We start from the raw sequence: 15,714 nt of genomic DNA, 5'->3' as shown, positions 1-15,714 counted from the left end.
AAAAAGTGATTTTAATAAGATATATAAAAAGATAACACTTTTGTAACTCTTTAGTCACTGAAATTAAAAACATCAATAAAATCAAATGTTCACAGGTTTGGCATTTGATGTTTTTTTATTTTTATTTTGACATTTTTATAGTATATTTCACGTTCATTAATTATCTTGCTCGATTTCACAACAAAACTTGATGTTGTGAGAAAACATACTTTTGCTCATTTAGAAAATCTATCCCTCTAGGTAGCAATAATATCACATGTTATTGTTTCCTTATTTTATATTTTTCCATCACTATTTATGCCCCCCTCCACCTCCATCCATCACACTCCCCGCAATCACTACATTGTTGTTCATGTCCATGAGTTGTTTTTCGTTTTTATTTCTTTTGCTTAATCCCCCCTATCCCCCCCCACAAGACCTACTAATGTTATTTGATAAAGATATGATTTATCTTGAATTATTATGATTTGCCAAAGTTAATATATGGAAAACTTACAGAGAACATCTTGGCACAAGGGATGAACAAAATGGATGGGGAACATTTAGTTTATGCTGGAATTGAAAGACTGAGCTAAAGTAAAAACAAGTTCGACATCCTTGAGAGTCTTCCATTTAAGAAAGAAAAATCTGTTCTGATGTAACATACGCTACAAAATTGAAGACATTACTACTGAATCAAGTGAGACAAATTGTACCATTCTACCTTATTTCACTTTAAATGAATTGATCTTTCATGGTGGTGTTGACATAGAGATTTGATGGCTTTAGGAACTAGCTAGATCCAGAAAGATTCCTGATGGATGGAAACCTGCCATCCATGGCACATGCCTGTGCATTACCTCAAGGGAATGAGGCTACAAATGGAAAAGTAGCTTCACTTTCAAGGCTCATGAATCATCTTGCTATATAACTGATGTTCTGAAGATTCCTAATGGTCATTACTGTGCTAATTAGAGCTTATTTGTCCCTTTAAATAAGACTGAGAAGGTAATGTCACCTTTTTAAGTAGGTTTTTCTTACTCCAATGTTTTCTCTTTTATGATCCTTAGGTTCCATACTAAAATGTCAGTTCTGTGAGGAAAAAAAGATTTTGGTCCTTTTTGTTCACTACCATTTGGCAGCACCTAAAACTGTACCTGCATTTTGTTGAATGGCTGAACATGTGAATTGTGGACTTTGATCACTATATTTGTAATATTTTCTTATTGGTTTGTCTTGTCTCTCTCCTTTCCCTGGCTGAAGAGAACCCCACAAGATCCAGACATATGTTTTATCTTTCATCATATTCCAAATTTTAGCATAATACCTTACCCATGATTGTCACTTAATAAAAATTTTGTTGGGTGAATGTTGAATTATAAAAAAATGTCTTATTTGAAATATATTATTGCATTAAATAATGCCTAAAAAGTTACCCAGGGAGATGTTTACAACATACTAAAATAATCTTATTTTCTTTACTTTCTTGCTGAAATGAGTAACAGTTGCAAAGAAAAAAAAATAAAAATAGAAGAGGCTATCTAAGGGTAATGATAAGTTAAACTGAATTGAATTAAAATCAGGGGTTTGGGGTATATTTTTGTAATCTTTTAAAAAAATATGTTCTTATTGATTTCAGAGAGAGAGGATAGGGGCAGAAGAGAGAGAAACATAGATTGCTGCCTCCTGCATGTCCCCTACTGGGGATCAAATTTACAACCCCATCATATGCTCTGAATAGGAATCACACCAGTGATATTTTGGTGCATGGGTAAACACTCAACTAACTTAGCCACACTTGCTAGGGCAACAGTTCAAGTTTGATAAGTACACCAAGAACATGAAGTGATAGCTAGAGATTTTTCTCAAAAGAAAATTAATGTGTTTATCCAAAAGTAATTATGTATATGGACTGAAAAACCAAGGACTTGATAGAAAAAAAAAAAAAAACAGAGAAGAGCCTGATCTACTTAATTATTATCAATGCAGTCCTGAGCAAATTACTTAATATTAGTGTCCTTCAATTTCCTTGTGGAAAATGGAAAGCATGTTTATTTCACTCTCTATGCATAAAGATCACTATGTTAAGGAAAGTTATTGTTAACAGAGTACATGAACTAAACACAAATTACTAACAACTCATTTTCTAAAGGCATGCGAAAAAATACTGTAACAGCTTTACTATTGCTTTTATTCTCAGAAATATTATTGCTCATTACTTTCTTTAATCCATGACCTTTTCCAAGCAAACTTTGTGCCCCTCCCTACAAAATTTAATCAGCATCCTCTATGAATCTAGCACCATTTTTCTTCCAATGAGCTATCATATTAAATCTCTGAAGAATAATGTAAGAAATAATACAAAGGGTAAAGGAATTAAACATCTAACTTCTAAAAATGATCCTTCTATATCTATGCTCCCAGTAAAAAGCCAACCAATTTTTATAGTATGGCAGAACAAACTGATTTGTAAAATATATTTAAAAATAAACATTAAAATACAAAATAATCAAGATCCTCTTGATGTTTTTGAAGAGACAACTAAAATGTATTTCTAGATCTAACTGGTTTGGCTTGGTGGATAGAGCATCAACCTGCAGACTGAAAGGTCCCAGGTTTGATTCAGGTCAAGGGCATGTACCTTGGTTATGGGCATATCCTCAGTAGGGGGTGTGCAGGAGATAGCTGATGGATGTTTCTCTCTCTTGATGTTTCTAACTCTCTATCTCTCTCCCTTCCTCTTTGTAAAAAAATCAATAAAATATATAAAAATAAATAAAAATAAAATGTATTTCTAGGTTTCAAAGAAAAAGTTTGTTCCCTAGCTGGTTTGGCTCAGTGGATAGAGCTTTAGCCTATAGACTGGAGGATCCCAAGTTTCATTCTGGTCAAGGGTACATGCCTGGGCTGTGTGCTCGATCCCCAGTAGGGGGTGTGCAGGAAGCAGAGAATCAATGGTTCTCTCTTATTGATGTTTCTATATTTCCCTCTCTGTTCCTCTCTGAAATCAATATATACATTGATTTTTGTGTTTTTTCCTCTTTTATCTTCAAGGAAAATAACAAATGTATTTTCAGTAAGTACTTACTGAGTCCTATTTTGTGTGCTATTCTGGAAGTATTGGGAGAGAGACAAAGACATAGGATTAAACCTGGAACCATAATAGGTTTCTAATCTAGTTACAAATAATCCACAAATTGAGAATAAATAGTGTCCTATGAAATTAATGTTCATGAGGATGACTGAAGAGTTCATTGTGCATAAGAATATGCTTCGCAGATCCCAGGGGAGAAATAAAACTTGAGAGAGAAAACATAAAATTGGCCAGAAATTAAGGGCATCTCAAATGGAACTCTAGAAAGTTTTGGGACTTGATGTTAAAATGGTTGGGGCAAGTGTTCCATCTGTAAACAATACAATTAGTATTTCCTAAGTTCTCCACTTTTTAGAGTTTTAATCTACCTCAACCTTAAACCCTTTTATCTTTCTAGCTTTTCCTGGATAGGGCAGAGCTGGACATTATAGGCAGCATCAATATTAATTGAAGAGCAAGGAGGGGGAAAGGGAAGACAGAAGGGAGGCAGAGAGGGATGGATGGAAGGGAGAATGACTAGTCAACAGATGTTGAGATGCATAGTGATATCTAAGCAAGCCATTTCAGGAGAGGCTTTAAAATATACCGGAAGAAATATTCTTACTGCTCAGGGACTCTCCTGCCTTCTGGCCAACCAGCAACAGATAGCATCCTGCCCTGAAGGCAGTTGGAGTGGCAGCATACTGCAGTGGACAGGGCAGGGGCTTTGTAGTCTCACAGATCTATACTCATGCCCTAAACACCTATCACTTAAATGTATACACTTGAGTTACACACACACACACACACACACACACACACACACACACACACAACATGACACCATCCCACTTGAGGCCCCGTTTCTTGTAATCTTTAAAGTCAGTTTTAATGATACCCAGCTAAACGCATAATGTTAGAGTAAGATTAAATGTCACAAGGGATGTGAGTCACTTAGCACAATGCCTGGGTCTTTATGGAGACTTCTAAAGTGCCAAGGGCTTCCCTGAAAATTGGGACCCTTGATACAGTATCCTAAAAACACATTCCAACAGATCAGAAGCTCAAAGGTGCTTCAGACAAGTCCTATCCACAAGGCCTCCAAGAGTGCTGGGTAAGACTAGTAACTACAATTCTAACTGTACTCAGTAGATCTACTCATGTTCTAATCTGCCAGAACCTGGGACCTCCACAAACTCTCTCTTTTCCTTAGGTGCTTCATGAACTGACCAGTTTCCGCTTAGTATAAACCTTGTGTGATAAGTCCATGCTACAACCTAAATTTTCGGTAACTGTCCTATTTTAAAGAATGATTTTAGTACCTTCAGAGTTTCAGGTTCCAAAAAGTTTTAAATTTTAGTTTATTTCCAGTTTTCTATCTTTAGTTTATATTTTCTGGCTGTATTGTTAAAGACTCACTCAATTTCATTTTAAATTAAGACTGAAATATAATGGTGATAGTCTAAAACTACATTTTTCTATCAAACAATATAGCCTTTTTACTTTAATAATATTCCACAGAACCTATTCTTCTATAGATAAGCTTATCACAATTTTAAAGGTGCTAACAATTGCAGGATCACAGCTTCGTCTTCACAGATTTATAGTGACAACAAAAAGTATAATTTATGTTCCCCGGAACACACTGGTTAAAAGCAGAATAGGAGATTATTCAGGGAGAAAATATATGTTACTTAATGTCATCTTTAAACTATCTTGTGGTATCACTACAGAGAAGAAAAGAAATTGCCAACATGATTTCAGGCAGGGAAAATATTTTCTATTGGTCATGCTCCTTTCTTTAGTATGAATCACAATGAGTCACCTCAGCTGGTTATTTTTTTTAAAAAAATAAATAATCAACAAAGACCCAGGTAGAGAAAGAAATGTGGAAACTAATGCTCTATTGACAATCTAATAATGCAATATTGATTGTAAATGCACGATAAAAGGATATTATTTAATGATAAAATATACTAAAGGACAGATAATTATGTCTACATTGAATACAACAGGAAAATATTTTTGCAAGGATGTTAAAGTGGCATATTTAGAAGAATCAGGTTTGCCACTTTTTTTTTTAAAATGGGCAACTATATTCTAAAGATTATCCTGTATTTTAAAGGTTATCCAATTAACCAGGTAGCCAAGGCAGATGAAAATCTAGCAAGACTTTTAACATGTTATGTGGAATGGTTTCATCTGAGTGCTGCAGAAATCAAACTGGGGCCCACAGAGCTCCCACTGAGTTATATTTGCAACTACATGATCTGGTTATTGGCTGCTTTGAAAAAGTGAGCAAAAGCTTTTTTGAATACATTTAATTCATACATGGTTCATATGTTATTACCCTCCTGGTGAGGCAGAGAGTTGGAGTTGTGATTTTAATAACACAGGTGAGTTATTATGCTTTGGCTAAATCAAAACATGAAAAAAATAAAATAAAATGTTTAGATAAAAATGAACTAACAGGTGGACAAGGGTACTCTAATTCTATTACAGGCAAAGATTAGAAGTATCTTTAAAAACATGCAAAAACTTTAAAAGTCTTGTCAGTGAGGCAACACTCAGAATAATGGACTGTAGTACTATCCTGTCATGGACACAAGGTTTTATCCTAAAAATGACATATAGGAGGGAAAATCACAATATAATTGACCATTCCTCTTATGTGAAAGTAGGACAAATGTTGCATTTCAATCAATGTAGTGACACATAAGACATTAAGTGCTGAAAAGACAACTTTAAAAGAATTTGGGTGAAGTCCTCAGAATAAGGAAGGAAATAATGATCACAAAGGGAAGCTGTATGAATAGCAACGAAGTGTGAAGAGAGGGAATAAATGAAACTAAGGAAAGAATAATTATGAGGAATACAAAAGGGACAATGTGCTCAAGATAATAGTTAAGGGACATTATGCAATACACATATGAGTTAAAAAAATGGGGAAAAGAAAAATTACTTTGGGGAGACAAACAGTGAGGACATGGGACAATTAGATTTTGTTACAGTCCCAGTTGTCTCAGAAATTTTTTGAAACCAGGGATGGAATATCAATAAATAACATACAATCTCGTTTTTTATCCTCATCCAAGGACATGCTTGTTGATTTTAGAGAGAGGGGGAGGGAGAGAAAGAAACATTGAGAACCCCCAACCCACAACTTAGGTATGTGCCTTAACTGTGAATTGAACCTGAAAACTTTCGGTGTATGGAATGCTGCTGCAACCAACTAAGTCACATCAACCAGTTCAAAATACAGTCTTTAATATGGTTATATATAATCCTTACAGAAATATACTGAGGATTGCTATTAAACATATTTTTAGGAAACTGTACCCAATGGGGGTCAATCTCATCAATTTTCTCTGAGCAAGCACAGTAAGATCCTTCTCAGAGACTTCATTTGGGTTGAAGTCTTTGTCACACAAAAGGTCAGCTCATGTCAAACCATTAGAAGTCTAGCAAATTCAGAACTGTTTGGATTTTAGGTGGCTTGCATTGGATTTCTCATGTTGGAGGTAGGGCCAGGTATCTACTATGCCCATCGTTAACTATCTATAGGCCAGTTTAGAGTTAGACTTGGTGGTAAATAACACCATGACTGGAAATAGGTGGGCTGAGGTCTAGAATCCTGGAATTTATACAACACATATTTAATTTTACCAATCAGTAAATTCATTTTATATTTCTCAGAAAGAAATAAAAAGGATATTAGGTGAGTCTTAATCACTTGTGATTACAGGAAAGACACAAAGTGACACTTGAAAATGTGAAGCTACAACTCTAACAACACAAAGTGACTGCCTTCTTGGCATCATCACCCTGAAAAACTACCCCTATCCCCTTCTAAAATGAAGTGCTTGACACTAATGAATTACCAGAGCTAATAAAAAATGTCATATTAAATAAGTATTGTTAGTTTTTCAAAGAACAGGAGGAAATACTGCCAAGAACCATTTCACATTTAGTGAGACAATTGGGAGGTGGCAACTGGCCACAGTGTTTGAAATAATTTCCTCCTGAATCTGGCTTGCACTAAATAAATGTATATATTGTCAGACCAAATGAAAGTGACTTTTTTTTGTTTTTGTTAATCCTCACCCAAGGATATTTTCCCATTGATTTTTAGAGAGTGGAAGGGAGGGGGAAAGACAGAGAGAGATACATCCATTGATTGCCTTCCACTTGTGCTACAATCATAGCTAGGAATGAACCTGCAACTGAGGTACATGCCTTTGAGCTGAATTGAACCCAGGACCCTTAAATTCATGGGCCGACATTCTATCCACTGAGCCAAACAGGCTAGGACAATCAAGGTGACTTTTACTTTATTTGGTCATTTGTAGTTTTTATTATAATCTGTACATATAAAAGCCAAGTGACCAGTAGGACTGGAACAACTGGTCGCTATGACATGCACTGTGGCAGCCAACTCGCCCAATTGGGATCAGCCCCCACAACCTCCTGCAACCTCTCCCTTCAGCCAACTCTGCCCCTGATCATCCCCCATATCCCAATTGGGGGAGGGACCTGCCATTGCCCACAGCCCCTCCCCCCACCCAGCCCAGCCCCTGATCACTCCACATTGGGGTGGGCTGGGCAGACCCCACCCATGTACAAATTTTTGCACTTGACCGCTAGTGCTAAATATTGAACAACCAGAAGCCTGACAAAAATAGCAGATATCAAATTAAAAGGTATCAAAATTATATAGTCATTAATGATTTTGAAGTTCTTTTACATTAAAAAATGGTTAAAGTGAGAAACAATAAATTTAATAGGGTTATTAACTGCTCATTCCTTAGTCTCATTCCAGGTTCAGTGGTGGTACTTTATTCTTCACACCTTGCAAACTAGTACTAATGCCTTATATGCAAATTATTTTTTGGATATAACTTTTTTCACAAATACATCTGAAGCTCCTAAGTTATTTTATCAGTCACCATTTATACTACATCTCCTTACACTACATATGCATATTCATTCTCTAACTATTATGCATTTGGCATTAACTAAATATTAAGAGCCAAGGTCACTCAGTCAAAAGAAGCTTCAAAGTACTATCCAATAAATCAACTCAAACAATTATTCACTGGGAAATTACCCTTCTTTCTTGTGGTTGTGAGAATGAAAGAGAATGGTCTGCTGCTGCTACCATAAGCTAGTGCAATAAATAAACAAGATGGCTGGTTGTGAAGGTGTAAAAATTACACTGTTGAAAATGCAATTGGGTTTCAGAGACCTTCATACTTAAATTCTGCAGAAAGGAGACAGAGCCTTTTATAGCTCAGACCTAAAGGTCACTTAAAAAAAAACAAAAAAACAAAAAAACACCACACTATAATTAAGAACTGAAGACTAATAACTATTAACTGTCATAATAAAATAAAAAATATATCAACAATTTAAGTTTGTATTAGCAGTAAAATTATATGTTTCATTTGGCTACATGAATTCTGTTTAGCTAATGGAGTCATCTAGCATCACAGCTAAAATTAAAACTAAAATATTTATTTAGCTGTTGTTAAGTGGTGTCCATTATTCACCCACTATTATATTCAACTATTCTCTTTTAGAAATAAGGTTATAACCAAAGTAGTCAAAATAAACCAGGTACATCAAATTGCGTACAATTTAGCAAACATTTGAATAACGTTTTGACTATATTACAGAACAAATAAGTTTGAATCATGATTATTAAAATACAAAAATGCATGGCTTAAATGTGAAATATCATATCCCTGTAATCAAATATTTATAACCAGGACATGTTAAAAAAATGTTTTTCTATTTTTCTTTTTTTTCTTTTTTTTTTGTTATATTTTGCTTTTTCTTTGCCTTGTTTTTCTTTCTAATAGCAGGTATGCTTCAAGTCTGGCTGCATGTTTCTGAGTGAAAGTGACAGGGTGACCCAAGGAGTCTCACATGAAAAGAAAAAAAACTCAAAAATAACCTACAATCAAACAAAAAATTCATCACCAAAGCTGAAGAAGTCCCACACAACAGTAAGGAGCCAAAATGCTCCTGGCTTATCCACTGACAGTCCTGGGTTTGAGGGAGAGGTGCACATATACTTAGTGGTATCTGGCCTGCAGTGAAAATCCTTTTAGCAAACTTTTTGTGTATGTGAAAATTTGGGGGGAGAGAGAATATATATATATATATATGTATATATATATATATATATATATATATATATATAGAGAGAGAGAGAGAGAGAGAGAGAGAGAGAGAGAGATTTTGAAAGGGATTGCTAACTACTTAAAAAATAAAAGTAATAATATAATTCTAACAATGAGCCATAGGATATTATTTGACTTTCAGAAGTAGTCTATGTTGTTTAAAATGCTCATATATTAATTATAATGCTAAAATATCGTGTTTCCTTATGGACTTTAAAAATAAACTCAATTGTTCAAAATATAATAGAGCTTACAATTTAAGATTACAATGATGCTAACATTTTTAGGATTTTACTTAATAAATTAAAATAAAACTCTTCATGTCTTTATTACAAATCCAATATATGTTTATCATCAAATATTTTACTTAGAGAAGCAATTTGTAAATCATTTATAACTCTATCATGTGATGTTAGTATTGCACAGCATACTTTTTAATTTTTTTTAAAATGTACGTATCTTTATAAAGTATTATAGATGTAGCCCTTTTTTCCTCATTGACCCCCTCTCCAACCTGCACCTATTCCCCCCAGACCTTCACCATAGTATTGCCTATGTCCGTAAGTTATGGATATCTATATATAAAAGACTAATATACTAAGTGTCCCTCCAACCATTCAACTGGACACTATGATGTGCACTGACCACCAGGGGGCAGATACTCAACACAGGAGCTGTTATGAAGTTCATTGGCCATTTAAAAAGAAATGGCACTGTGGACTTGGTGCTGACAAAGCAACACTTGGCTTCCCCCAAGTGGGACTCAGGCCCCACCACCACTCCAGAGTGACAGCCCACCAAATTGCAGTCAACTCTGCTGAGACCTCATGGTGTAAAATGCGGCCCACAGCCCAGACCAGCCAGGAAATGGTTGCTGTGAGCACCAAGTAATGACTTCATGTAACAACGCCTGACTTGCTCTCCCTAGCAACTAGTCTCCTTGCAGGTTCTTCAGCCCAGGAACATACTTGCTTTATAGCCAGGTGGACACATTTTACACTTTAACCAAATGTCTGTGAAGCATTTTCCCATGCCTCATCTCATTTGATCCTCACAGAAGTCCTGGAGTAGTTAGGAGACTTGGTAGAATCTTATTTTCTTTTTATTACCCAGAAAACAGATATTTAGAACATATAGAAACTTGACCCAACTGAAAAGAAGTAAGAAATGATGGACCTTAAAAATGACTTCAGGCTTTCTCACTACATAGAATGTAGTCAAATACTGCTACAGTTAAATATTTTACCCTTTCTTCTTCCTGCATTATCTATAATAATAATCTGTTTCATGTTGATATTTACTGCTGTGTTGCTGACAATTACCTGACAGAGAAGTCGGGATGCTTCACTGGGCTGAAAAAAGTTTAGGTACATCAGAAGGCAGGTCTAATTAAGCAAGTTTATTCTCTATCTATAAAAGGCTAGAAGTTGACTTGCACTTGCGTGATACACATAAAGCTTTCGCTGGTGCCAATTGCATGCGTGTGTTTTGATCTGTCATTGTCAATTATGAATTTGGTTGACACTTCTATTGCAGAGAAAGGGCAAATAGTGATATTAAAATATTTATTCTAATTAATTTCCTTTCAATGTGCACAAATCTATGCACCTGGCCACTATTATGCATATAATTTCTTTGGTTCACAGCACACCTTTTGCAGTTCCTTCTATGAATGACAGTTATTCCTTTATAAATGAAAAAATCTTTATGTTACACAAATAATCTCATTTTGTTCTCTAAATGTTTTAGTTATTATACATAATACTAACCACATTTTCTTAAGTCTAAAGATTAGTACAGTCTACAGAACAAATAAAATGCTTAAAATAAATTGTTGCTGAAATGGTACTACTAATATTCACAGAACATTCTGTCCCTTATTTATACAAGTTCTGTTATTATTTTTCAAATGCCATATACTTAGTAAGTCAGTATATAAGTCAAAATTACTCTTAAAATAGTGAATTAGAAGTGGAAAGCAGACTGACTATTGCAGTAGTCACACTGACAGTAGTGTGATAAAAGCTTGACAAAAAAAAAGACAACTATATAGAGACTGAGAAATAGTAGAAAGCAGAGCAATGAGGCCATTTAGTATGAAAGCAAACCGCTCTACACAACTGCTCAATTGTTCCTGAGGTCATAGTTTTACAGCTATTGTAATAAAAGCCATAAGAATAATGGGGGAGAGGGGAGGATTGTAGAATATTTGGCTCTTTAGAATGATCTACTTTCCAAGGATTCCTAGAGTTAGAATATCAGTTTGGGTATTGAGAAGCGCATGTCTGCAAATGACTCATTAAAGATCGGATAATAAAATGTTTGACTCAAAGAGAAGGAGGGTTCCTTCTTTAATGATAATACTCAGTATTTGGTTAATAAGGATAATAATAACCCTGATTTCCCTGAATATATATATATATATATATATATATATATTTGTATTTATGTATATATAGCCAGCAACCAGAATGCCATAATGACCAGAACAACTGGTCACTATACCTCCCACTGTGGCCAGCAACCTGGAGGTATGTGGCTGCTGGCCAACCTCCCATGACCCTCCTCCCCACCGGCCAGGCCCACCCCCACCCCGATTGGCCCACAGCCCTCCTATTGAGCTGTCCCTGCCTCTGATTGCCCCTTAGGGCGTAGATCCAGCTGGCCAACCTCCTGAAGCCCCTCCCCTGGCCAGCCCCACTTTTAATGGCCCCCATAACCTTGATCCACCTGCAACCCCTTCTCCTGGTCAACTCCACTGCTGATTGCTGATTCCTCCCCCACCCCAATAGGGTCTGGGGCCAGCCAACCAACCTTATACAGACCCTCCCCATGGCCAGCCCCATCCCTGTGAGCCCCCACCACTCCCATCAGCCTGCAGCCCCTTTCCCTGGCTGGCCCTGCTCCTGATTGCACGCCCCCCCCCCCCCCCAATCCAATTGGGAGCAGGGCCAACCAGCTAACATCCTACAGCCCCTCTCCTACCTAGACTCCACCTGTGCATAAATCAATGCACTGGGCCTCTAGTATATAGAAAAAGTGGAATGAAGGTAATTATTAGGGTAGTGTTAGATTTTGCAGAAAGAGCTATATTTGAATGTGAAGTGGACTCAATGGAAATTATCTTCTTGTTATCCTTAATCTAGTATGAGCCAAATGGGATGAAACCCATATCTTTTAGAAACCAATCTCCAAGGAGAAACTTCTGGGCCAGTCTTATTTGAATGAACTAAATGTTAGGTACAACATTACAAAAAACCCCCACAAAAAAACCCTAAACTATATTTTTTCATATGAAACCCGTGCATATTAACTAGAGCTTGAAACTACAAGTCATTTGAATAAAACATGGTAATAGGAAATACTTTAAAACTTACATGTTGCCTTATACTTATTCATAAGTATACCTCATTCCTGTTGACAAGAAACAAAATTTTTCATCCTTTCTCATGATAATCCTCTATAGGAAGGGAGGCTCTGTATGACCATAGTTAGTATGCTAAATAATTTTATCCATTTCCAGTTGAAAAATAGTTGAATGTTTTTTTTTCATTTTCTAAAATTACTAAAATTTAAAGAAAAATTACCTTTAAGGCTATTTTGAACTTCCAAAGCTATGTCAAGAGCATTAAAAGGCAGAACTGGTTCATTGGCAATCTGTAAAATCACTTCTCCTGAGAGCTGAAAGAGAAAAAGAAATTATATTCATATTAAGGGTTTTTGTTTGTTTTTCATTATTCTATATACTCTTTTATACATTCATAGTAGCAGAAACACTGGAGATAAAATACACTTTTATAAACTCTTTTTCCCTTTTAAACCTTTATTTTATTTTATTTTTCTATAAAGAAAAAATATTGGTATCTATTTCATGTCTTGGGCTAGTATAAAGAAATATAAAATTTTTTGAAGCTAAATATTAAAAAGTGTTTCCATACTTGAGATTGTAACATTTAAACTTTTAAGCAATTCCTTTTAAGACAGTTTAGAATGTCACATAATAAACTAGAGAGAAACTGAAAATCAATATCTGGTCATTGAACTAAGTAAAACTTCAGATAATATTAATGATGAAATGATTTAAAATATAAAACAATCTAAAAAATGCCTCTAAAATCTTAGGTATTATTTTCCTTTATGCTTTATTATGTTTCTAATTAGTTTTCTAAATTTTATCAAAGCTAATCATGTTTATACCACTTCAGGATCAATTTTTAAATTAAATTTCAAAATGTAGAATTCTAAATAGCATCCCCAAAACTCATACTTGGAGTTTTCATACAAATATCCCCCACCGCAAGACTCCAAAATTGTGTTTGAAAGCCAATATAGTCACTACAGCTGAACTAGCATCTCTTAATAGACTGAAGAAGTCATGCATTCATATACATCTCAAAGAAACTTCAGATGGGTGGCAAATCCTATTGTTACTCTCCCTCTTTCTCTCAACTGATATTGAGTATTTACTGGGTCTATATGAATGTCCTACATTTCTTATAGACCTAAAGCTGGCACACAATAAAATGTGGCTGAGTTAATGTTATTAATAAACTATGAAATGTTGTTAGTCAGTGAAAATACTGTTTTGTAAAACCACAGAAGGGAAATTGGTACACTAAATTGAAACAGTACAGAACACATAAGAGATATAACTTATAAGAAAAATGCCTTGTTAAATATTAAAATCCACATACTAACAAGGGTCAAATTCCATTTAACATTTTCAAGTTATATTTCTCAGTTGTTTACACAATTTATATTATGATAAAAATACAATTCAATTTGATATTTTATATGCTTGGAGAAACACATTTCTTAGAAATAAAAAAGGAAAAAAAATAAACTTTGACATTCCTTCATTTCTTTGAGATATTTTTCTTCCAAATGTAGCAACCAGTTCTTCCCCAATGCCTAAGGTATCTTTTCAGAGTTTTATCAACAGCTTAGTGATCACAAAAATCCTGGGAAAGTGCCTATTCTGATTATGCCGTCTGCAATAGATTGATATGAATCCTGCTTCTATTCCATCACACCCCATCCAACTCATGCAAAGACACTGATATTTGGAAATAAATTATTTGCAAAAAGAAAATTTTAAAGAAGATTAAGAAGCACTGTAGTTCCTTTTTCCAATTTGCACTGGATAATAGAAACTACAGAACAGACATATTTTATTTACACTTTTGGAATCTGGAAACCACACAAAAGATTAAAATGAAAGAATGGGGAGGGAGGAGAAAGGCAACTTCTCTGTGTGCTGCTGGAGTTGTTTTGTTTTGCTTTCTTAAGAGTCATTTGGCAGCTTACACAACTGGAATATAAGCTGGTCACCTTGTTTTTTCTTTCAGAAAGAAGCTGGCAATAAATTTTGGGATTTCTAAGTCACCTGGCCCATGGTAGACTGCTTAGACTAAATCGGCTTTATTTGCAGCTGCTTAAACAAGAGGGAGATTTGTGTATGCCTTGCCATGAAGTGAGAGGAGATGAGACATATGCATATACTTCTCACCCACTATGGAATTTTTAACCTTCTTCAGTCATGCCAGACAATCTTCTTTTATATTTTTGCAAGGCCCCATACTTTTTAAGTGCTTTACACCCAAATATCTCATTTCATTATCTTGACAAGCCTAGAGACAGATAGTGGGGACATTAAGCCTGTGTTAAAAACTGAGTTCAAGCCTTACCAGGTTCCAGTCTAAGATGATGACATAGGAGACTCTTAATTCATCTCCTCTCATGAACATTCCAAGTCTACAGCTACACACAAAATAATTCCCTCTGAAAAACGCCAGAAACTATCTGAATGATTCCTAGGCTAAAGGAAAACAAACAATCAAAAAACAAAACAAAACAAAACAAAACAAAACAAAACAAAAACCCCAAACATCCACACAGATAAAAATGATAAGGAAGTCTGAGGCATACTCTGGCCCTAAAACCCACTGCATCACAGGAATCTACAATGAGTCAGGAACTCACAACTTTAAACTTTTCTATAGTGTCCTAACTTTTAAGTTTATATTTAAGGGAGAGAAGCCCAAAACCTTGGACTGAAAGCCATTGGGGCTTGTGTCCACAAGACCCACAACACTATAGCAAAGAAAAAACAGTTCTTGAATATCTTGTATCTTGGTGGCAAAGGTTCAGTGCACAGGCTACAGGTAAAAAATAAAAGAAAGAAAGACCATGTCTTAGTTTTTCTTAGAAAACAGTTCTAGCTGCATATCTAAAAATCTATAGCCTGAAGGTGAGGTTTCTAATTTAACACACATCTATGGGCCAAATGAAATCTTCTTTGGAGATTGGAGAGAATGGCAAGCACCATCTTTGTATACTCCCTCTGCTCTGCTGCAAGTCACTGGTGTCGTCCTGAAAGGAGGTTGTGTATATGCTTAGTACCTAGATGTTTGTACCTTTATAAATGAACAAATGTGAAGCTACCACTCAGGAAATGCATCCCTTGATCTTCTGACT

At 35.3% G+C, this 15,714-nt stretch overlaps 1 protein-coding gene across 4 annotated transcripts in view; it reads right to left on the bottom strand.

Annotated features, from left to right (window-relative positions):
- NAALADL2 (N-acetylated alpha-linked acidic dipeptidase like 2) overlaps positions 1 to 15,714 on the bottom strand; it is a 1,087,185-nt gene that overhangs the window by 42,981 nt on the left and 1,028,490 nt on the right. For all 4 annotated transcript variants that reach the window (XM_084874166.1, XM_084874168.1, XM_084874169.1 and 1 more), the window contains one exon: positions 12,825 to 12,918. In XM_084874166.1, coding sequence (XP_084730292.1) covers positions 12,825 to 12,918 — 94 coding nt within the window. The remainder of the gene's footprint in view (positions 1 to 12,824; positions 12,919 to 15,714) is intronic.

Source organism: Pipistrellus hanaki (assembly GCF_964339955.1).
Source record: "Pipistrellus hanaki genome assembly, chromosome: 2".
Classification (NCBI taxonomy): Eukaryota; Metazoa; Chordata; class Mammalia; order Chiroptera; family Vespertilionidae; genus Pipistrellus; species Pipistrellus hanaki.
Note: the sequence above shows the minus strand (reverse complement) of the source record. Positions and strands in the feature narration are given on the sequence as shown.